General features: G+C 40.7%; 1 protein-coding gene across 1 annotated transcript in view; it reads right to left on the bottom strand.

Annotated features, from left to right (window-relative positions):
- Positions 1 to 226: 226 nt before the first annotated feature.
- The window catches only part of vps35 (VPS35 retromer complex component), an 83,405-nt gene continuing 59,052 nt past the window's right edge, over positions 227 to 24,579 (bottom strand). The window contains exons 16-17 of the mRNA XM_022665963.2: positions 6,675 to 6,818; positions 227 to 1,412 (exon numbers count right to left, since the gene is read on the bottom strand). Coding sequence (XP_022521684.2) covers positions 1,233 to 1,412; positions 6,675 to 6,818 — 324 coding nt within the window. The 3' untranslated portion in view covers positions 227 to 1,232. The remainder of the gene's footprint in view (positions 1,413 to 6,674; positions 6,819 to 24,579) is intronic.

Genomic DNA, 24,579 nt, shown 5'->3' with positions numbered 1-24,579 from the left:
GACAGGGACCAGGAAGAGAAGAGGAATATAAATACGACAAATGCAAGTCTCTTAAGCAAACAATCACGCTGCCTGTGATGAATACAGAGAGGCTGCGTCACATCTCAGGCTAACAATGAGGTCTCCACACAGTGATGCACGGCTCAAATGAAGCAAATAATGCGCTGGGATGATCTTCTGTGTTGTTCTTCTGCATCTCCTCTGGGTATGTCTGCGTTTATCTGTCTGTATCTGCGTTTATCTGTCTGTATCTGCGTTTATCTGTCTGTATCTGCGTTTATCTGTCTGTATCTGCGTTTATCTGTCTGTATCTGCGTTTATCTGTCTGTATCTGCGTTTATCTGTCTGTATCTGCGTTTATCTGTCTGTATCTGCGTTTATCTGTCTGTATCTGCGTTTATCTGTCTGTATCTGCGTTTATCTGTCTGTATCTGCGTTTATCTGTCTGTATCTGCGTTTATCTGTCTGTATCTTCGTTTATCTGTCTGAATCTTCGTTTATCTGTCTGAATCTTCGTTTATCTGTCTTTAACTGCATTTATCTGTCTTTATCTGCATTTTTCTGCATATATATGCCATTTATCTGCCTTTTTCTGTCTTTATCTGCATATATCTGCCATTTATCTGTATTTATCTGCAGTTATCCTCATATATCTGCCTTTTTCTGTATTTCTCTGCAGTTATCCGCATATATCTGCCATTTATCTGCCTTTTTCTGTCTTCATCTGCAGTTTTCTGCATCTATTTTACCTACTTGTGCCCTGGTTCTTCCTCAGATGGTGGAGGACAACAAACAAACTAAAATGATGGAATGGAAAGAAAGGAAGTGCAGGGCAATGTCAACACCATGTACCATACAATAATGTATACAGGTATGAATCACACAAGCTGAGCTCTGAGCGAGAGAGAGAGAGAATATGAGTGAGAGAGAGGAAAAGAAAAAGATGAGGAAGGATGACACGCAGTGAGATGAGCAGGTAGTTGGTAGAGATGACAATATGGGGTGGCTCTTATTCTGCCATATTGAAACCCCCCCGGTGTGCATGTGCGGGAAGGTGTATATACATACTATATCTCTCTATATATGTGTGTGTGTTTTGTGTGTTGCGTGTGTGTGTGTGTGTTTTCTGTGTGCGCACGAGTGTGTGTACATGTATACCCAAACGAATGTAGGTGTGTGTGTGTGTGTGTGTGTGTGTATGCCTGTGTACTCCTGCAGTGAGTGTGCAGACCCTACAGAACGAGACCCTCGTACGCCGGCCCCTCGGATTCAGGCGACTCTCTCTGCAGGCGCAGGTGCTCCAGTGTGTTGTGGAAGTGCTTGTTGATCTGCTCCGTCTCCTCGCTGGCCTCCAGGTTGGGCAGGTCCTCGCGGATTTTGGAGATCAACTGGTTCAGAACCTGAACGGTCACCTGAAGAACAGCATGGAAAATTCAGATCAGTACCATAGAAGCAATTTCAACCAATAGCGTAACAGATGTGATAGATGTGATAGAACACAGCAGCACAGAAACGGCACAAAACGGTTGCTGCTCGTATCAAATTCAAAGCTCTTACAATCGCCTACAAGGTGATGAACAGAACAGCTCCTTCCTACCTGCACTCACTCATGAAGGCTTACGCTACCATTCAAAGAGCACTTACTCTCCTAACACCTCTAACTAACTACCTTCTACTACCAGATCAGGAGAATCTCTCACTATCTTTAATAAACTCTTGAAGACAGAGCTCTTCAAAGAGCACTTACTCTCCTAACACCTCTAACTAACTACCTTCCACTACCAGATCAGGAGATTCTCTCACTATCTTTAATAAACTCCTGAAGACTGAGCTCTTCAAAGAGCCCCTACTCTCCTAACACCTCTAACTAACTACCTTCTACTAACAGATCAGGAGAATCTCTGTAACTTAAAAGATGTGATAGTCTATGTACAGTACTGTTTAAATTAATAGCAGTCCAATATCACTAACCAGATTAATCTGGTTAACGGTAAAAATGATCTGTAATCACAAGGCCAACAATGTAGGAGTTGATACATAAAATTCTTAGAGAGCCAACAGACTCAGCTTTCATGATATGCGTCCTTTTGAGTCTGTATATTTATATAATTAATTGAAATTGAGGTTATGGAGTGGCCAGCCTTTAATCCGACAGGGATGTGGGTTGTTTCTGAAGCAAAACCAAAAAATGCATATCAACTGTGGGATGTAGTTAAAGTACCCTGGGCTGAAACATCAGTTAACAGGTGCTAGAAATTGGTTGACTCTATAAAACACAGATGTAAAGAAGTTCTAAATAACAAAATATTAGATTAGTGATTCACATTAATGCTAAATTCTTAAATAAAGGACATGTTTTGAGTTTGTGCAGTCAATTGTAGATACAATTTTTTTTAAATGTTATTTTCTGTAAAAGTAATTTAGTTAATTAAGCAATAATACACTTGAGGTTTGTGCTACAACATGTAATATTGGCACTGTGCTGATCTACAGTACCAGCCAATATTACACGTAATAGTACGAATTTCAAGTGTATTATTGTGATTATACTACAGTTCCATTATCGCTGTTTATTAAAAAATTTTGAGTTAAAGAAGACGAGAAAATATGATCTGTTTTGTTATAAACCTTCAGCGAGTTAAAATAGTTCCATTGCTGCTCTACTGTTTGTAGCTGCGCTGTTTGGTTTGTAAGCGCTGCATCGTTGTTAGGTTTCCTGTATGTGGTGGAGTAATACATGGAGAGCTTCGGTTACAGTGCATTACCGGCTGATAATGGCCCTCGTAGAAACGCCTCTCAGCCAATCACATAGCAGGGTCGGAACTAACTGTGGTATATTTATATACATTTCTCTTCATGTTTTGATTTATGTGCAATGTTCCCAATGCATGCAATGGATTTTGGGCTTAAGTTTTTGTTTCTGAACACACTGAATTGAATGTTTTTACACACAAGTTTAGACATAGTTGTTGGCTAGGTTTTTGCTGCTGATAAAGTGAAAGGATCTCTATGACCAGATGCGAAGATGCCTCCAAAAAGAAGACTGTAGGTGCAGATGAGTCTGGGAAAGGGATTTAAAAAGATCTCAGAACATATTCGGAGGATGATACATTTTCCATATTTTCCACAGTTAAATATGTCTGTTTTCAGACGTTTTCAGGGTGTCCTCTACGTCCCCCAGGTTCTTCACTTGACTATGAGTAATGCACTCTAGAGTAAGTCAATGGGAGCATATTTCTCATTCCAGTACAGTCTTTAAACGATTCCACTGAGTCTAACTGGATAAAATCAAGGTTATTCAAGGGGCTTCACCTCTTCCAGTAGATCCATTTACTGATTCTACTGCGTCACTGGCCAGAGCTGAGGGGGCTTCTATAATCGTCTAGCTGATATCTGCTATTGAATAAGATAATCTTAGGGTTCCTTGCCACTATTGATTCTAAAAATTATTCAGTGGGTATACAAATATATATATATGTTTGTCCCAAATTTGCTATTGTTGAAATGCCATTGACTATTCTATGCAGCCAGTGTCGATCCAGAAAAACTAGGCTAGTCTTTAGTTTCTTATTTTGCACAATGTGAATAAATCTACATCAAATGTAATTAGAAACTAAATCTGAATCAAATTGATTGGTGAAATCAGTGATGATCCTGAGCCATAATTTACGCTTTTAATACTGGGTTTTAATCATAGACTGTGTATAGCTGGACAGAGCATCGTCTCTCAAAGTGAAGTCACCACAGGTCAGGCGCCCCCTGCTGTTCGGTTGCAGAAAGCTGTGTAACCCCACCCATCCCCATAGGTTTCAATGGCAAAACAGACAACTTTCAATCACGTTTTTTTCTAATATACTGTAATTCTACCTCCATCATTTAAATGTAACAGCTAGTGTAACCTCTGCTTATATTGTCAAATGTTTATATCCTCACAGAATTTGTTATTTAAAACGTTATTCAGCTCTATTCAAAAAGGTGTGGTTATTGGTGTGGAAAAGGGCTGGGTTACACCTAGCCGAGGGGGGGGGGGTTGGGCAATGACTGTATGGGCGGGACCATAGACTGTGTATAGCTCTCTGGAGACAGCCCCTTTAGGGGCGGGGTTATTTAAATGAGTAGGCTATCTCTCCACAGTCTTTCTCCCTCCTCTGGTCTCTACTGCGCTCTACAGACTCGGGTTTCAGGATCGCCAACATGGAGGAAGATTTTGGTTTCATTTTCATTGAATGAATGGGAACGGTGACACGGTGTCCATCTTTTTTACAGTCTCTGAGTTTAACAGATTTTACCAACTACTGCAGCAACAGATGCAGCTTTAAGCAGCTGAACTCTTTAATTAGGACACTCCTGGACATGCAGCGTCGCTCAGACTTAATAGCCTTTCTTGTAAAGCACTGAAAAAAGTGCAGTTCCGAGTCCAAGTTATTCAATTAAACATATAGAGAACTCAGTGAAGCCCACGCCCACAAGAGGAATTAAGGTGCTGGGATGAAGGAGCACTGGCAATGTGTCTGCTTCACTGCTTCTATAGATTTTATATTGCTGCTCCTCAACCCTGAAGGACACGACAGCATGGCTATAATGAGCACCAACCTGCAGAAAGGCACACCTGCGGTACAAGAGACGAGTGTGAATAGCAGGTATACCAGAGAGAGAGAGAGAGAGAGAGAGAGAGAGAGAGAGAGAGAGAGAGAGAGAGAGAGGGCAAATGAGTGCACTTCGGAAGAAATTAGACCCAAGTACACTACAGAGGTTATGAACCGTGTTCTCAGCCACATCTGAGTCTCCTTAAACAAAGAAAAAACAGTGACAAGATCCAGAGTTCCTGGATGATGATCACCACCAAATCTCAGTATTGTATGGTTCTCCAAAATTCCAGAGAACGCAGTACCGCTAGGGGGCTTCAGACCCCTCTATTGCTCACACAAGGCATTAGCCATGGTACCAGCAGGTTTGTGTTGGGTTATCTGCATTAGAAAGTAGTCCTATTCTATTGGAAATAATACTTCTCTCCCTTCGGTGACCAGGCAAGCTGTTCATCTGATTAGCAATTGTATTATTTTGTTTCTAAACTGAAAGCAGAAGCATTTCTGAGTGGAGAAGTATATGGATAAAATATAGTGTTTAATGGTACCAGTGTGCTGGAACCACCATCTAAGCCTAATATATACTTATTCTAAAAACTGGGGTGTCAGGTCGCTTTTAGCTGAAGTTCTTCTGGCCACGTCGTGTACACCACACGTACAGCCTCTAAAAGAGGGTCCGGCTCAGTTTTACTGATCGCGAGCGGCTGGTGGAGCAATGGAGACTTCAGAAGAGGAAACTCAGAGCTCAGTAGCTTTAACTATTTACTCATAGTAGAACCAAATAAACAATGAAGGAGTGAAGTTCCTGACTAAGCGCTCTCTCTCTGACTCTCTATCTGACTAAACATAACCTAAAATCGTATTAATCCGCTCTAAAAGGAGACCGCATCACACCCACCCAGTTTTAAAACAATTCTTCTGCATACTCGGTGCAATTACCCATTCTCACCAGAGAGGGCTCTAAAAATCCCCCAAATCCCAAAACTTACAGACATAAGCTTTAAAATAGCTGAATACATCCATTACAAGGGGTGTTCAAGAATATTTGGAAATGTACTCTATGCAAAGTTTCAGTTATGTCTCCAAAAAATTTAATATTACTATTAAATATTAATATTATTTAATGTTACTTTATTTCAGTAATTAATTTTAAAATGTGAAACTCTATATAGATATATTATATAGATGTATTACACACAGAGTGATCTATTTTAAACGTTTTTTTTTTTCTTTTATTGTTTTACTGATTATGGCTTACAGCCAATAAAAACCTCAGAAAATTTGAATATTATATAAGCCTTATTGGTACTTTTGGCAGTGTGGGCAATGTGCCAAGTCCTGCTGGAAAATGAAATCCGCATCTCCAAAAAAGTCGTCAGCAGAGAGAAGCATGAAGTGCTGTAAGATTTTGGAATTGATAATAAAACTTAGGGGATTAACACCAGCAGATGACATGTCTCTTTATCCAAACCATCACTGATCATCAGTACATTTTACATTTAATTTGTAAATCAAGGGAGCAGAGTCTGGAGGAAGAGTGGAGAGACACACAGTCCAAACTGCTCGAGGTCTAGTGTGAAGTTGGGGTCAATCTTGATGTAATTTTTTTAATAGCATTAAAAAATTATAATATTGACAGCCCTAATTAAAAAAAAAAAAAAAAAATAGACAAGCAATATAAGATGTAACGTAATGATTGCTCTCCAATTTAAGCTTAATGTTTAATGATCTTTGATCTGTTCAGCAGATTAACTCATAATATATCATAGCTGAATACAAAACAGGTTACAAACTACAACCCAGTAAAGTGAGGAAAACTGAATTCTCCATGGTAGCAGCCCTTTAAGGCAGTTCTGTTCTATCTATAGGTGAGGAGGTAAGAGTCGTCTCTAAGGGAAACTCTCACTTTGCCCAACAGCTCAGAAATCCTGCTTTGTGAAAACCCTCAGGACCAGCGCGTTAAACTGATCCTCGGGATAAATGTGGGTCAGTGAGTCTCAGGATAAACGTGGATCAGAGAAGATAAAAAGCACAGCGAGAAAGAAGAAGAACCTGGAAGAAACTTCTCTCTTTGAAAGAGGAACGTACCGCGTCGTTCTCTCGCTCGTAGAAACAGACGTATCGATTGAGGATCTCGATGAAAAGCTGCACTTGCAGGGACGGGTCCATGCACTGGTTCGCAATCTTCAGAGCCTTCTTCAAGCATTCCATCACACGCTTCCCATCACGGATCTGAAAACACACACAGAGAACCGGAGTACAATGTGAAAAACAGCCCTTAAGTAGGTGTGGGTGATATGGCTCTACAATAAGATCACGATATTTTAGGGAATATTTTTGAAATAATATTCTTAACGATATGACAAAACACTGAACAGATATTTTTTCTTTTTATGTACCGTATTTTTCGCACTATAATTCAGCAGGGCCATAATACTACTAATGCTGCTAATAATAATGCTAATGCTGCTCCAGCAGTGCTAGCCAGGTTCAGAAGCAGCCTGCAGGCCAATTATACTCATCTCTGAACGGCAAGCGAAAGAGCTAGTGCTTAGCGGGCTTAGCAGGTAATGCTAATACTGCTCCAGCAGTGCTAGCCAGACTTAACAGCAGACTACAGGCCGATTATACTCACCTCTTAACAGCTGAATGGCTAGTGTTTAGCGGCTAACGCTAATACTGCTGGAGAACTAAACTGAAACTCCTGTATAACGCTGTACACCTGACGATTTTTGGAAAATTAAAGTATTTTAAGTGGGCCTTATAGCGCGAAAAATACAGTATATACTTCAGCAACAGAATAAATGTGAAAGTTTTTGTCTATTTTGTGAACAACAGTAACTTTACCAATAATGTAACAGATAAAGACATACATTTAAAAAGACATACATACGTAGAAAGGGCAACATTATAGATGGCTGTGGGTTCACTATTTAACAAACAACAGGTCATTGTTGCCCTTTCTATGTATGTGTTATAACTGATTATTAATGATTTTTAAGGCATTTACAACCTAATTAGTCACCATTAATAAACTAATTGTAAACCATTTATAAACCCTTTATAAAGGTAGTCTTATTTTAAAATGGTACCGAAAAAAGATATGGAAAGTGGAATAATTGGTGAAAGATGGGCGAAGCTACATATATTATACTGCAACCAGCCAGCAGAGGCGCTAGACCTGTGCCGGCTCCTCTTTTGAGAGATGTTGCGCTGTTCATGTTTATCTACAGCCACTTCTCAGATCTAAACCGCTGCTTTTGTGTTGTGCAGCTGGTTCCAACCCCTAAATCTGTTGTTAGGGGCAACGCCAGCTTCCCAGAACCGCTATTGTGCAACAAGCTGGAAAGACCTGCTCATAGTTTCTTCATTAACGTTCTATCACAAACATCTTTATTTTACTTTATTAAAAGACGTCAGCTGCAAACATGCTCCATGAGAGGCCGTGAACATCTTTAATGTTCTGTGAACCCATTTGCACATTTCTAAGTACTACAGAAAAACTCTGGTACCGATTCGGCACACATGCTGCGCTGCACTCCAGGAGATAAATAATGTTACATCACTATCATAAGAGCTTACGCTTTATTACACAGATAGAAGATAGGGCCTACTCAAATACAAAAACATGGACCAGAGCTGGTTTATGGAAAACCGGCCCACTTCTAATCTTACTGGTTACATCATTAAATGACTGCAAACTGCTATAGAGAGCTCACTAAACTAAAGCTTGCTTAGCATAAATCATAACATCATTTAATATCACCAGAATATTCCATTAACCCCTTCAGAACCTGCATCTATTGCAATAGACATGGTGTTTTTTCTTCTTTCTTGTGTATTCTTTCACTTCACACAGATTGAGACCTATTATTCATCAGAATAGACATTTGTTAGCCCTAATCAAAAGCAGATTAGCCCCGCCCACTGTTATAAGTTTTTTTTTTACTATTAAGAAATAATTTGTGAAAATATATAAAAATATCTATTAAAATGTGTCTTGAATAAAATAAAAATCAACTTAAGCTGAGTTATATGAAGTAAAATAACAGTGTTGATTAAAAGACTCTACTATTTATTAATTAATGTATTTTTTTTTATTGAATCCCGTTTTAAGTGCATTACAGGCAGAAATAGCATTATTATCTATTTTTTTCAGTTCTGAAAGGGTTAATTTCCGGCTATATATATATATATATATATATTTTATAGTTGCACCGGATCACCATCATTTAGGACTTTTTTCCATTGCCATGAACTTCCATTGGACATGGTGTTTTTTCTTTTTTTTGTGTATTCTTTCACTTCACACAGATTGAGACCTATTATTCATTAGAATAGATATTTGTTAGCCAATCAAACAGCAGATTAGCCCCGCCCACTGTTATAAGTTTTTTTTTTTACTATTAAGAAATAATTTGTGAAAATATATAAAAATATCTATTAAAATGTGTCTTGAATAAAGTAAAAATCAACTTAAGCTGAGTTATATGAAGTAAAATAACAGTGTTGATCAAAAGACTCCACTGCAATAAACAGACAATTTACAAAAAAATATGCTAAATTTAAATTTATTAATTTATTTAATAATTAATGTATTATTAATTTTTATTTAACCCGTTTTTGAGTGCATTACAGGCAGAAATAGCATTATCTATTTTTTCAGGTCTGAAAGGGTTAATTTCCAACTATATATATGTTTTTTTATAGTCGCATCATTCAGAACTTTTTTTTCCCGGCCACATTTCTTCCTCAATGACGATAGGTCCTTTGCTAACCTTCCAGTTATTTAAATAATGTGTTGGACAGTTTTTAACCCAATTTTAGTAGTTTCTGCATTCTCCTTAGATGTTTTCTCTGCTTTGATTTGACCCTTCTCAAACAGACTGATATGTTTTCCATAACCAGAGGATGCATCTCTCTCCATGGTTGTTTAAGAAATGAGAAGCTACTCACTGCATCAGCTGGTGCTAAATAACCAATGATATCCAATAGGAGGCGTTAAATCCAGGTGGCTAGGCAGTGTATTTTATTTTATTATTTTATTATATAATCGATTTTATTTAATTTAAGCCCTATTAGAGTTTTACACAGTCTGAAAAAAAATCTCTTTTACTTTTTTACATTTTCATACAGCTCAAGCATCCCAGTGGATCAGACCAGCTTTAAATAACAGACTGTCCATCATAACAGCTCACTCCAATCTGCAATCCAGCACTGGAGCAGACGTCTGCTCAGCAAGATATGGATTTGTGGTTTTTGTGCTCATATGGCAAATAAATGCCACTCTTGAATTTAACCAAACATCTTAAACTTAGAAATGTCACCATATATCCGCAAATACCCACAACCACCTGAGATAAACATAATAACTCAATACTGACAGTACAGGAAGCACTTCATCTTATAATCTCAGCCTTCCCTCTAAAAATACCCCTGACCTATCTGCTGCACTGAGCACACATCTGCTCAGGCTGAAGACGCCCTCCAAGAGCCTCTTTAAGTTCCTGAAAGCGTTATTGTACAGAAAAATATGCTAATTTCTGATCCAAGATGGCGGCACGTGCACACGCTGCGGCTTCTCTCCCCCCCCGAGGAAACAGCGTTTTCGTGTTTTTTGTCTCGTAAGTCGCAGTGTTTTTGTACGTCTTTGTCGTGCGTTCACGTCCTGAAACGCACCTACAGCCGTGAGTTTCTGCTTGGAGTCGGCAGAAACTCACTTTTGGAGTTAAACCGCGGACTCCAAGAAGAACTGCGAGTCTGCGGCGATTTCTCCGCCGTGCTGATCGCTGCTGTTTACATCCCTCCGACCTCCAACAACAGCGTGAGGAGTGAAGCACTGAATGAACTGTACCAGTACATCAGTGAACAGCAGACAGCGCACCCAGATGCTTTTCTCATTCTGGCTGGAGATTTCAACCATGCAGACCCAAAGAGTGTGTTTTCTGGACTTTTTAAACACATAGACTTTCCAACCAGGGGAAACAACCTATTGGACCAGGTCTTTACTACACACAGAGGAGCCTACCAAGCCTCCCCCCTCCCCCACCTGGGAGCCTCTGATCACCTCACCATTATGCTAATGCCAGCTTACAGACCACTGGTTAAAGTCACCAAACCAGTTCTTAAGCAGGTACGAGTATGGCCAGAGGGTTCCTTAGAGGCACTTCAGGACTGTTTCAGCACAACAGACTGGAATATGTTCAGAGAGGCTGCCACCCACAACAACTCCACAGACATTCAGGAGTACACAGAAACTGTCTCTGCCTACATCACCAAGTGCACTGATGATGTAACCGACCTCAAGACTGTCACTGTTCGAGCGAATCAGAAACCATGGCTGACAGGAGAGGTCCACAAGCTCCTGAAGGCTAGAAATGCAGCCTTCAGAACAGGTGACCAGGCAGGCCTGAGGTCAGCCAGGGCCAACCTGTCCCGCGGGATCAGGAAAGCTAAGAGGCTGTACTCAAAGAAGATTTCCCAACGCTTCAGTGACAGCAGAGACACACAGAACCTGTGGCAGGGTATCCAGTCTATCACAGGCTATAAACCACATCCACAGACCTGCGACAGTGACACATCTCTGCTGAACGACCTGAATGGGTTCTTCGCAAGGTTCGAGCCACTCAACAACACACCCACCCAGAAACCCATCCTTCCTCCTGGTGACCAGGTGCTGACGCTGTCCCCAGACAGTGTGAGGAGAGCATTCAGCAGGATCAATGATCGGAAAGCTCCTGGGCCTGACAACATTCCTGGCCGTGTGCTGAGAGACTGTGCCTGGGAACTCGCAGAGGTTTATACTGACATTTATAACACCTCTCTGAGTCAGGCGGTGGTTCCCACATGCTTCAAAGCCACCACCATCATCCCTGTCCCAAAGAAGGCATCGCCATCCTGTTTCAGTGACTATCGTCCAGTTGCACCCCCATCCTCATGAAGTGCTTCGAACGACTAGTCATGCATCACATCAAGTCTTTGCTCCCCCCCTCCCTGGACCCCTACCAGTTTGCTTATCGGTCAAATTGCTCGACCGATGATGCCATCTCCACTGTTCTCCACTCAGCCCTCACACACCTAGACAAGAAGAACACCTACGTCAGAATGCTGTTTGTTGACTTCAGCTCAGCATTCAACACAATCGTCCTCCAACAGCTCATACACAAACTGGACAGTCTGGGGCTGAGCACTTCACTGTGCAACTGGCTGTTAGACTTCCTGACTGGAAGACCACAGGCAGTGCGGGTTGGCAGCAGCACATCCAGCATCACCACACTGAACACAGGGGCTCCCCAAGGATGTGTGCTGAGCCCCCTTCTGTTCACTCTGCTGACCCACGATTGCACACCAGCACACACCTCCAACCTCTTCGTCAAGTTTGCGTATGACACGACGGTGGTGGGTCTCATCAGCAACAACGATGAGTCACACTACAGGAGCGAGGTGAGCCGCCTGGCCTCCTGGTGCAAACACAACAATCTCTCTCTGAACACAGAGAAGACCAAGGAGATTGTTGTGGACTTCAGGAGAACTCACACACTGCACACCCCTCTGTTCATCAACGGAGCTGCTGTGGAGAGGGTGAGCAGCACCAAGTTCCTGGGTGTGCACGTCACAGAGGACCTCTCCTGGAGCACCAACTCAGCGTCACTGGCCAGGAAGGCAAACCAGCGTCTCTACTTTCTCCGCAAGCTGAGAAGAGCTGGAGCCCCCACCCCCATCATGACCACCTTCTACAGAGGGGCCATCGAGAGCATACTGACCAGCTGTTTCACCGTGTGGTACGGGGCCTGCACAGCATCCTGCCGCAGGACCCTCCAGCGCATCGTGAGAGCAGCTGAGAAGATTGTTGGCACCTCTCTCCCCTCCCTTCAGGACTTGTACAGCTCCCGCCTCACACGGAAAGCCCTCTGTCTGGCAGGAGATCACTCTCACCCACTACACAGCTTCTTCATCCTGCTGCCATCAGAGAGGAGACTGCGGAGTCTCGGGGCGAGGACCAGCAGACTGCGAGACAGCCCCATCCATCAGGCTGTGAGGATGCTGAACTCTCTTCCTGCTCTACCCCCCATCCCAATCCTGCCCCCAGCACACACTCACTCAGCATCCTGACCCCCCCACTAATAAAGTACTGAAACTCTGCACTACAATGCACAAAGTACTGGTCCCTTCCAAACGGACTTGCACTACACAACACCTGCACTACTGATATACTTGCACTGTCAATACGCACTTTAATTCCACTTAATTAAACTGTGAATTTTAAGGACTTACGCACCCATTCACTTTACCAGCCTTAAGCTATATACCATATACCGTATTTGCACTACTGTTATTTACTATTTTTACTGTCATTCCATCTCAATCACCATCAATATTGCACTATTGTCTTACGTATGTTTATTGTGTCTTGCTGTATTGAACATATAGTGTCTCCCACTCTTTTATACCGTATCGGTACTGCACTGTCCTGTCTTTAAATTGTCTCGTCTTTTGTATTTATTGTATTTATTGTTATTTAGTGTTATAATTTTATGTTGCACTGTCGTCACTCCTGCACTTTATGTTGTCTATTGCTTGTTGTTCTATGTTGCACCATGGTTCCGGAGGAACGTAATTTCATCACACTGTGTACCTGTACTCAGATGTAATGACAATAAAAGCCTCTCTCTCTCAATTATATATCTATTTTTACTTATTTACTTATATTTATATATCTATTCCTCCCCCACACCACTGCACCTTGTTTTTGTCTCATGTATGCCTATTTGTGTCCCTGCTGTATTGTACACATAGTGTCTCCCATTCTCCTTCATTATATCTATTATCTGTACTTGCTGTAAAATTGGGAAGGAGAGTAACGTAATTTCAATTCTCTGTATGTCCTGTACATATGCAGTATTGACAATAAAACTACTTGACTTGACTAATTTAATTAGTCTGACCCTCGATTTAAAGAAGAGCAGGGTTTCTGCGCGAGGGTCCTCTCGCCGTCTGCAGATCCGCTCGTATAGAGGGGGGAAGTATCTGGGGAGTGGCAATTTGTGGTGTTTTGGCTCGGCTCTCCAGCACACTGTATCAGAGGTGAAGTAATTACAGGGAGATTTAAGTGCAGAATGCCAGCATTAAATGGAGTGTATTTTCATCCATACTGGGAGAACCATATAGGAATTACAGCCCTAAAGCCCCCTGCATTACCACAAAGGCTGGGGGGCTGGGAAGGCTGGGGGGGGAAGTGATGCACTTTGGGTGGTCACGTGGCTGAGGTAAAGGCATTTTGCCCTCAAGGTCATTATTTCATTTCATATATGAAGTGCTGGAGGAGTTCACACTGAGGGATTCTTACTATTCCTGGAAAATTGTTTTATTTCCAAGAGTAGCTTTTTTTTATCAATTTTTCACAACTCAAAATCAATTGTGTATCTTATTACCAAGTTCTTTTGAGTGCACAGCCCTAGTCAATGTTTGTAGATAGATAGATAGATAGATAGATCAGTTTCTCCAGCACTGAAACTCAAGACTAGAGCAGAATTAGCATTAGCCGCTAAGCGCTATCTCTTTTGCAGTTCAGAGGTGAGTATTATCGGCCTGTAGCCTTCTGCTAACCCAAGCTAGCACTGCTGAAGCAGCATTAGCCTCCAACCCACACTAAGCGCCATCTTTTGCTGTTCAGAGGTGAGTATTATTGGCCTCTAGCTCTCTGCTGGAGCAGCGTTAGCCACTAACCAAGCTAAGCGCTAACTCTTTTGCAGTTCAGGGGTGAGTATTATCAGACTGCAGACCTCTGTTAACCCCGGCTAGCACTGCTGGAGCAGTATTGGCATTAGGCACTAACATCGCTAAGCGATAGCACTTTTGCCATTCAGACGTGAGTATTATCGGCCTGTAGCCTTCTGCTAACCCAGGCTAGCACTGCTGGAGCAGTATTAGCATTAGCCACTAACCACCCTAAACACCAACTCGTTTGCTGTTCAGAGGTGAGTATTATCGGGCTGTAGCTTTCTGTTAACCCTAGCTAGCACTGCTGGAGCAGCATTAGCATTAGCCACTAACCATGCTAAACACCAATTCTTCTGCTGTTTAGTGGTGAGTATTATCGGCCTGTAGCTTTCTGTTAACCCCGGCAAGCACTGCTGGAGCAGCATTAGCATTAGCCACTAACATCGCTAAGCGCTAGCACTTTTGCAATTCAGAATGAAGTATTATTGGCCTCTAGCCTTCTGTTAACCACAGCTAGCACTGCTGGAGAAGAATTAGCATTAGCCACTAACCCACACTAAGTGCCAACTCTTTTGCAGTTCAGAGGTGAGTATTATTGGCCTGTAGCCTTCTAATGACCTTGGGTAGCACTGCTGGAGCAGCATTAGCATTAGCCTCAAACCCACTCTAAGTGCCAACTCTTTGGCTGTTCAGAGGTGATTATTATTGGCCTGTAGCCTTCTGTTAACCCCGGCTAGCACTACTGGAGCAGCATTAACATTATCCACTTACCACACTAAGCGCCAACTCTTTTGACATTCAGTTGTGAGTAGTATCGGCCTTCAGCCTTCTGATAACCCAGGCTAGCACTGCTGAAGCAGCATTAGCATTAGCCACAAACCACAGTAAGTGCCAACTCTTTTGCTGTTTAGCGGTGAGTATAATCAGACTGCAAACCTCTGTTAACCATGGCTAGCACTGCTGGAGCAGCATTAGCATTAGCCACTAACATCGCTAAGCGCTAGCACTTTTGCAATTCAGAATGAAGTATTATTGGCCTCTAGCCTTCTGTTAACCACAGCTAGCACTGCTGGAGCAGCATTAACATTATCCACTTACCACACTAAGCGCCAACTCTTTTGCCATTCAGATGTGAGTAGTATCGGCCTTCAGCCTTCTGATAACCCAGGCTAGCACTGCTGAAGCAGCATTAGCGTTAGCCACAAACCACAGTAAGTGCCAACTCTTTTGCTGTTTAGCGGTGAGTATAATCAGACTGCAGACCTCTGTTAACCATGGCTAGCACTGCTGGAGCAGTATTAGCATTAGCCACTAACCCACTAAGCGCTAAGTCTATTGCCGTTCAGATGTGAGTATTATCGGCCTGTAACCATGCTAAACACCAACACTTTGCTGTTCAAAGGTGAGTATTATCAGCTTGTAGCCTGCTGTTAAACCACTGCTGAAGCAGCATTAGCATTCGCTGCAACCCACTCTAAGTGCCAACTCTTTTGCTGTTTAGAGGTAAGTATTATTGGCCTGTAGCCTCCTGTTAACCACAGCTAGCACTGCTGGAGCAGCATTAGCATTAGCCACTAACCAGGCTAAGTGCCAACTTTTTTGCAGTTCAGAGGTGAGTATTATCGGCCTATAGCCTTCTGTTAACTACGGCTAGCACTGCTGGAGCAGCATTAGCCGCTAACTACACTAAGCGCCAACTCTTTTGCTGTTCAGAGGTGAGTATTATCGGCCTCTAGCCTTCTGTTAACCACAGCTAGCACTGCTGGAGCAGCATTAGCATTCGCTGCAACCCACTCTAAATGCCATTATCATTGGCCTGTAGCCTACTCGCTTACCATGTTAAAACAAGGTACGTGGAACAAACTAGCTAATATCACCCTGTGTTACTGGAACACTTCGGGTTCCTCAGTGTAGTGCTGTTGGGCAGCATTAGCTGCTAACGGAAGCTAGCCTTCGAGGAAATCTGTACATCTAAGCTTACTGTACATAAATAGAAGCACTTTACTCATCCAAAAAACAGTTTTCAGTAGAGAAATCTGTGTAGATTAACATCCAGCGCTTGTTTGACTTTAAAATAAAATTATTTTACGGTTTTATTTACTTAAATAAGCTTTACTTAACTTATTAATGCCCCCCCACCACCACGCAGCAGCAAGACCTGCTGAATTAGAAGGAAAACATGGAGACACCCCTGTTCCTTACAAGTGTGGCATAATGCACCTTCTAATCCTGTGCACCTTATAGTGTTGTACGATATAGCTCTTCTATTCTGGGTCCAGATTTAAGGCCACATTTTGGCAAACTGATTAAATGATAACCCACATTCAGTTTTTTGGACAGTGAAAAAAAAAAAATCCACATTGCTGGTTTTCATTTCTATTTTGGGTAACTGGAGTTTGGTGATACTAATCTTGCTTCTCTCCACCATTTCTTCACTGCATGTGTGTGTGTGTGCACGCAGATGTGTGTGTGTGTGTGTGCGCGCATGTGTGTGTGTGTGTGCATGCACAGGTGAGGTTCTCAGCAGGATGAAAGTGGCGCAGATGCATGAATCGATCAACACAATGAACTCAGGGCTGCGTGGTTTTGTTCAGAGCTGAGCTCACGCTGACACACCACGGCCCACGTGTGGTGTGTTCAATTCTGAAGACCACATGACCCATTTTACTATGATTATGGCTCAAAAACAAGCAACAAAATCAAAAATGCTGCTTTAGAGCAACACTGGGCTTAAATTGGAACTCTAAGGACATTGTAACCTGCTATTTATTATGAGTAAAGTCCTAATCCAGTTGGTTTTCTCCCGTAACTGCTGAGTATAGCAGCTAACAGCTTATATACACTGATTATGGCTGGGGGATATTAATAAAAAATATTTTTATCTCAATATTTTTCAAATATGTGAGCAAATATGTTTCAATTTAATTATTTTTTTTTTATTTGTAAACAAAAAGCATCATTAGATGTGATGCACAAGCTATTGTTTCCTTTACAGTTATATTCTTTTTTTATGAATATATACAGCTTTTATGCAAAACACAGTGTAAACATTATGGGTTTGTCTTTCAGTTAAGGAAAAGTGTAAAATATGTTAATTACTGCCACATAAGTAAAATTCTATACAGGTTTCTGACTGAATCAAATGTACTGAATCTACTGAAATTCAATCTGCGGCTTCTATATGTAATTAAATCACCTCCAAACCTGAATACTGACGCAACAACAGCATGGCCCCTTGGTATCTGGAACCAAGACTAAAATAACCAGCAGAATCTTTATGTCCTGTCTGATCTAAGGTTGGAGTGTGGAGTTTGCTCCCATTCTTTATGAGCTGAACTCAAAGAACAAAAAAAAAGTCAAAAAAAGCGCATTTCTCTCTCCTTTGTTGAGATAAACTAGAACTTACATTAGGAACAGGGATATCGCCATGTTTTCCTTATAATTCAGCAGGTCTGGCCACTGAGGTGCAAAACCTGGAAAGCTAAGCTTAGTAAACAAAACTGTAATTCTTCAAAAAACAATCAAAAAAAGAACTGTTTACTTGGGTGAGTAAAGTGCTTCTGTTTATTTACAGTAAGATTAGATTTACAGTTTTTCACTAAAGCTGGAGCATTACCGTTAGCATTAGTGGCTAACCACTAGCTCGACAGTGCTATACTGAGTATCCCTGAGTGCTCTGGTAAGCCAGGGCAACATTAGCTAGCAGCAAGGTAACAGGCTGATAATACTCTCCTCTGACCGGTGAAAGAGCTAGCGCTCAGAGCGGTTAGTGGCTAATGCTAACACTGCTGAAGAACTAAACTGAAACTCCTGTATAGCGGACACCAGGTTATAAGGCACACTGGCGATTTTTAGTAAAGTAAAGGATTTTAAGTGCGCCTTATAGTGCAAAAAATACAGTACACAGTTGTACCTTGGGCTGGCCACAGTGTAAGGCCACTCTAAAGGCCATGATACATGCGTTCAGAAATATAAACACGCAGGTTAAAATGTGCAGTTTTGTCACAATGCCACAGATGTTGCAGGTTTTGAGGGAGTGTGCAGTTGACATGCTGACACCAGGAATGTTCACCAGAGCTGTCGCTCGTGAATTGAATCTTCATTTCTCCACCGTAAGCCGTAGAGCTGGAGGATTAATCGATTTTACCAATTTTATATTCGGATTTACAGTTAAGGACGATGTGTTTTGATGAAAATCGTTTTTCTCTGGGTTTTAAATTTTCACCACCTATGCTCCCCTGTGGGCTCCCGTAGTTCCACTGGATTAGACTGGGACATCTCTAGATAGTAGCGGTGTCACGATTCTCTAAATCCTCGATTCGATTTTAGGGTCACGATTCGATTTTCACTTTTTCCTTTTTTTTTTTTTTTTTTTACAGCAGAGAGGCCTATGCCAGTTTTAGATTAGTCTATGGTCATTCATTGGTTGAATTCATCAAATTTACAATATCTTATTTCAAAAGGTGGGCTTGATATAAGTGATGCAAAGTGATACAAGTGATCTGTAATACACCACATTAGGCACTAATGGTCAAATTTAAATAATTTAATTAAGATATATATGTAATGCCATCTTGTGGCTTTTTTTTGGTAGCAGCAGTGTGCACTATTAAAACAGCAATGTGCAACATAACAAAATAAATAATACAAAAAATACAGGAACAGTCATGTACGAAATAATAGAACAATTGGAGCCTTAACAATCTGAACTCTATCCTACTCTAACAGTTAAACATGAAAAATAAAACTTTAAGACTTTTTTGGTCTCTGAGAATGACACGTTTTTTTTCTTTATCAAAGATATATTATTAACTTTATCTGAGAGAAAGATGCTCCTTAAGGTACCAAAACTATTAACAGGCTGGACAAAACAACTGTTATTTTCACGTTTTTCTTTAAGAAGGTGAGAATGTCCAAATTCTCTGGAGAAAGGGCGGCTCTTTGAGCAGTCACAATGTCCGGGTGTCGGCTACAGTGTGCTGCACCATTTGTGATTGTCTATCCTCTTTTAGAGGAAGGGATTTTCTAGCCTTCTTCGAGGCTCGAGACCATGACATAATTCCGACCAATTTCGATAAAATATCGAAATCGTGACACCCCTACTTGATAGTGTAAAAATCCAAACCTTGTTCCTGAAAGAATTCAGTTTGCCTACATCAACCCTCAGAGCTTCTGTGCTCCAATTCAATTCCAATCATTAATTCATCAGAAACTAAAGAGCTTTTTTCCAGAGCGGTCGCATTCCAGCAAATTACAGCAATCTGGTCAATAAACTGTTTTTCCAATGGAGCACAATGTTTAACTGGACACTCTTCACGCAGAGTGCTGCTGTGTTCTGTAGACGTGTTCAATTTGCACGTTTTCTGAATCAGAAGACCTCGATACTACATAATTATAAGTAATACAACACATTCATAATATACACACACATATCTGCAACTGTGTATGCACACACACACATGCCTATATTCACAGCAGATCCACTGGAAACACTAATTCACACAAAACGCAGCGTTTAATTAGCGCTGCAGTGTGCGCTACAATGCTGTTATTTGCTAATTGGGCTTCTGCAGGATAGAACTGCAAAAGGTCAGAATTAAGCGCAATTCAATCCAAAAGGGAGTAAGCCAATTAATAATTAAATTAAAATAAATAAACAAACAAACACGCTAATAAATAATTCATGTTCGCTTCCGGGAAATAAGCAACCTGACAAACATTTAATTAGAAATTCATGCTGAGTACGTGCAGCACAGAGTACTCTGTTCACAAGTTCACTGCAGAATTGTGTTTACTATATTAAGTGATTCAAAATAAATAGTTAAAGCCCCACTAGGTAGGATTGAGATTTTGTGCTCGTGGGCTCCCCCTACAGTTGTAGAGTGTAATAAATGTTTCAGGCGGATTAGTTTCTCTTTCTCGTTTTCTGGCGTTCACAGACATATTCGGTCTCTTTCCAGCTTCTGCCGGAGTGTCTGTATGTTAGTTTGTAAAGAATGAACCAGTAGTCCTTATAGAACTGTTAGAACTAAAGGTCGGAAAGCAGGGCGCAGTTCTTGCGAGCGTTGGTCGCGGCCGTTTAGGAAAACTTACAGAGTCTGGTTTGAGCTCACAGGAGCTCCGGCACAGACACGAGAGCACCGCTATTCCTCCTATTACACCTCAATGCAGCACTGCAGTGAGTTTCAAGCTGTAAGTTTACTTCTTTAAAAAGATCAAAAATCAAGAAAATCCTACCTAGTGCTGCTTTAAATCTGATTGGCTGATCTGCGTTTGAAGACTCAATAAACTGTACACTCAAAAAACAAAATTTTGGAATACTGCGTTAAATAAACTGAAGACAAATATGCTCTTTATGATCTGATGATCCGCTTCGCTGCTCATATGGATCAGTGGCAGAACTAACAGATCAATGAACAATTAGTTAATTAACTAATTAAACTAATGAAACACATTAATTAAATATCCGTGGCAAAAGTCACAGGACAGCAGTATGTAAACTGGTCACAAAGAGTTCCATCTTGGATGGTTTGGGAACACCCACACCTGTATAAGTTGTGAGGTGCTATCTTGTGAATGAGGTTGATTAAACACTTAATTGGCCAGCGTGCTCATGGCAAGGCAAGGTGAATTATGGGAGTTTAAGTTGGAGGTGATTTCATCCTTTCTCTTATTATTTTAATCTTTATTGTTCTTACTTACTTCCTTTATTTTTGTTAATTAATTATTTTTGTATTAGTTTATTATTCTTCTTCTTCCTACTTCTTACTACTGTTATCATTTTATCTCATCATTTACTTTTACTATTCTTGTTTTTCCTTGGTTTTATTTGATAAATTCTTTACTTTTAATCTATTAATTTTTTCTGCTCATTTTTTTTTATCTATATCTTGTTTTCTATCTCTTTTATACTGTAAATGCTCGGCTGCATTGGAAATGATGGTCACCCTCAATGTACTCTCGAGTCAAAATAAAGGTTGTGAAGTTGTCTGAAGTTGTGGAGGTTACATGTGTCCTCCACATTAATTCCCTGATCTAAACCTGATGAACTGAGATGGTGATTTGAGGTGATTTAATTGGGATGAGCTGGAGCTTCACAGCGTGAAGGAAAAGCAGCAACTATTGTTCAGCACCTCCAGGAACTCCTTCCTTCAAGACGCTGAGAAAACTTTTCCAGGTGACTCTCTCTCATGAGATTAACACTGAGAATAAAATCTCACCAAAAGAGTGCCGATTTGTCCTCAAAGATAAATGTGGCTCTTATAGGGCTGGGCGATATGGAAAAAAATCTTATTACGATATAGTTTTTCATATCAGCCGATATCGATATGTATCACGATATAAATCAAATCACTTTCTGTTACACTTAAAGGTTTCTATTTTTACTCAGAAGTGACAGAATAAGGGAGTTATGGACAAAATCACTAGCAGGCTCAGAGCCTTGTGGACAGACACTAGGATGTTAACATCTTGCCAGGTGGGTACAGCTTTTAAATTAATTTTAAAAAGGGGACAAATATATAAACTAAAAAATATGTAAGACCCTTTACATTATATGTCTGTTTAATTTAAATTGCAATAACACTTTATTTATTTTTATAAAATTATATTTAATCAAAAGATCATTCCCCTCCCTGAATGCAGGCAACTACATAAAGCAAAATACAAGAGTATATCACAGTGTTCATTTTGACAGGTGATTTTGATACAGTCTTAGTCTTTTCACTAAAATGTATAATAGTTTTAGTTACATTTTAGTCTATCGGATATTATTAGTTTTAGTCAGATTTCAGTCTAGTTTAATTTTGGTCATATAAAAAGTATGTATTACATATGTTTTACTGTTTTTCTATTTTCTATTTGTTGTAATTTTAGATAATTTACTGCTTATGTTTTTTTTAAATAAGAGCCTTTAGTTTTTTTTACATTTAAATTAAGCTAACATTTAAATATTTTAAAAAAAGTGGCCTATAATGGAGGTGGGAGGAATAAAGTCAAGTTTCTGAAATGATCCACTTCTACTGCAGTACAGATTTATACTAACATTACTGGCTTTCAGTAGACTAGACTTACATTACTTAAGTGTATTTAAAACTCCAGTTCAGTAACAGCAATGTTTAGCTCAGTTCAAATACAGCTAGACAGATTATATAATCTTCTGTATTTAGTAAAATATCCAGCATAACAGACTCTCTATCTGTTAAAAACTATAAAACACAAAGACAGAGGAGAATGCTGCCCTCAGGGTTTTCTAACAGAAACAGTGAGAGTTAGGAAAAAAGATGGAAAGTGCTTCCTTTCTGTGTGTTTATATACTAACCCCTCACTCGTGCTGAAGTTAACCTTAATTTACACGAAACGTGGATTAACACGGCTAACGTGCGTTACCCATTAGTTTATTAGAATGTAAAAAGCAGTGAAAGCATCTTAGCTAATGATGACAGATTGCACAGATCCCTTTTACACCTAAACATCGCTAACTTTAAACTGGAGACAAGCTAATCTAACTAGCAGCAAACAGAGCAGCGTTTACCTGCCTTCAGAAATCTGAACAAGCTCACCTCTCTAAATATCTTGGAGACGCATGCCTCATATTTAAAAGGTGAGTTTTCCAGTGTAGCGCCGCTGAATAGTATAAATGAAGTTTATCCAGTAAATGGGAGAGAAGGAGCCGCTATGTGAGGAGTTCAGAGTGGAGGGGCTCGGGGGGTGGGGCGGAGGGGGATGGTGGAGAGGGGAGGGGAGGGGTTGTACTGGGCTGAGCAGCAGTTCAGCGTGCTGCCTGGTCTCGTGCTGCGCCTTTTCACAACGCTACTTAAACGGGAAATAGAAAATTTAGTTTATCGAATTTCTCGCCCCGACTTATCGCGATATATAGTTTCCTCGATAACTATCGATATCGTTTTATCGCCCAGCACTAGGCTCTTATTTGGAAGAATCTAAAGTAGAAAACAGATTCAGGTTTGTTTAACACTTTTTACTGCATGTGTTTCTGTAGAGCTTTAAATTTAGACTTCAATATTACATTTGTAAAAAATATTACAATATTACAATGTAAAAAAATCATAAAAAGAAATAAACACACTGAATGAGCCTAAATGTGTCCAAACTTTTGACTGGTACTGTCCTTTAAATACAATACGACCATAAACCATTTCATATGAACTGACTAGAAATTGAAACACACATTTAGAATACCGTATTTTTCGGACTATAAGGCGCACTTAAAAACTTTTAATTTTCACAAAAATTGACAGTGCGTCTTATAATACGGTGCGCCTTTTGTATGGATTTTACTCGTCAGGTTGTAAGGAGCAGTAAACACACACTCCGTGCAGCGTTATAGAGAGTTTCAGTGCTATACAGAGTCCAGAGCCGTGCAGCTCCGAGGCTGAGCAGCAATAGCATTAGCTAGATGCTAACCGCTAAGCTAGCTAGCTTATTCACTGAGATCAGTATTATCTAAATTTTACTCGTCAGGTTGTAAGGAGCAGTAAACACACACTCCGTGCAGCGTTATACAGAGTTTCAGTGCTATACAGAGTCCAGAGCCGTGCAGCTCCGAGGCTGGAGCAGCAAATAGCATTAGCTAGCTTATTCACTGTTCAGAGATCAGTATTATCTAAATTTTACCCGTCAGGTGTAAGGAGCAGTAAACACACACTCCGTGCAGAGCCGTGCCGCTCCGAGGCTGGAGCAGCAATAGCTAGATGCTAACCGCTTAGCTAGCTAGCTTTTTCACTGTTCAGAGATCAGTATTTTCTAAATTTAGCACTTTTAATACTGCTGGAGCAGTATTATTAGAGTTAGATGCTAATCGCTAAGCGTTCACCGTTCAGAGGTGAGTTATCGGCCTGTAAGTCTGTGCTGCTTTGCCTGGCTAGCATTAGCTAGATGCTAAGCACTAACTCTCTCAGAGGTGAGTTTTATCAGCCTGTAATCTGCTTGTTTACCGTGTTAAAACAAGCTACGGGGGACGAATCGCTAGCTAATATCTCACTGTCTTACCAGAACACGCAGGATTACTCAGTGTAACGCTGTCGTTTAAGTTTGGGTTAACTTTACTAGTTTAGGTGACTAGCTAGCGTGCTAGCGGATAGCTATGCTAACGCTGGTGCAGCAAGCCTTAGTGGACATCTGGAAATCTAAGCTTACTGTAAATAAACTGAAGCACGTTACTCACCCAAATAAACAGTTTTCAGGAGAGGAATCTGTGTAGATTAATATCCAGCACTCGTTTGACTTTGAAATAGCTAGATTTGTATACTGAGAC

The sequence above is a fragment of the Astyanax mexicanus genome, chromosome 23 (genome assembly GCF_023375975.1).
Source record: "Astyanax mexicanus isolate ESR-SI-001 chromosome 23, AstMex3_surface, whole genome shotgun sequence".
In the NCBI taxonomy this organism is placed as follows: domain Eukaryota; kingdom Metazoa; phylum Chordata; class Actinopteri; order Characiformes; family Acestrorhamphidae; genus Astyanax; species Astyanax mexicanus.
This window is presented reverse-complemented; position numbering and strand designations above follow the sequence as displayed.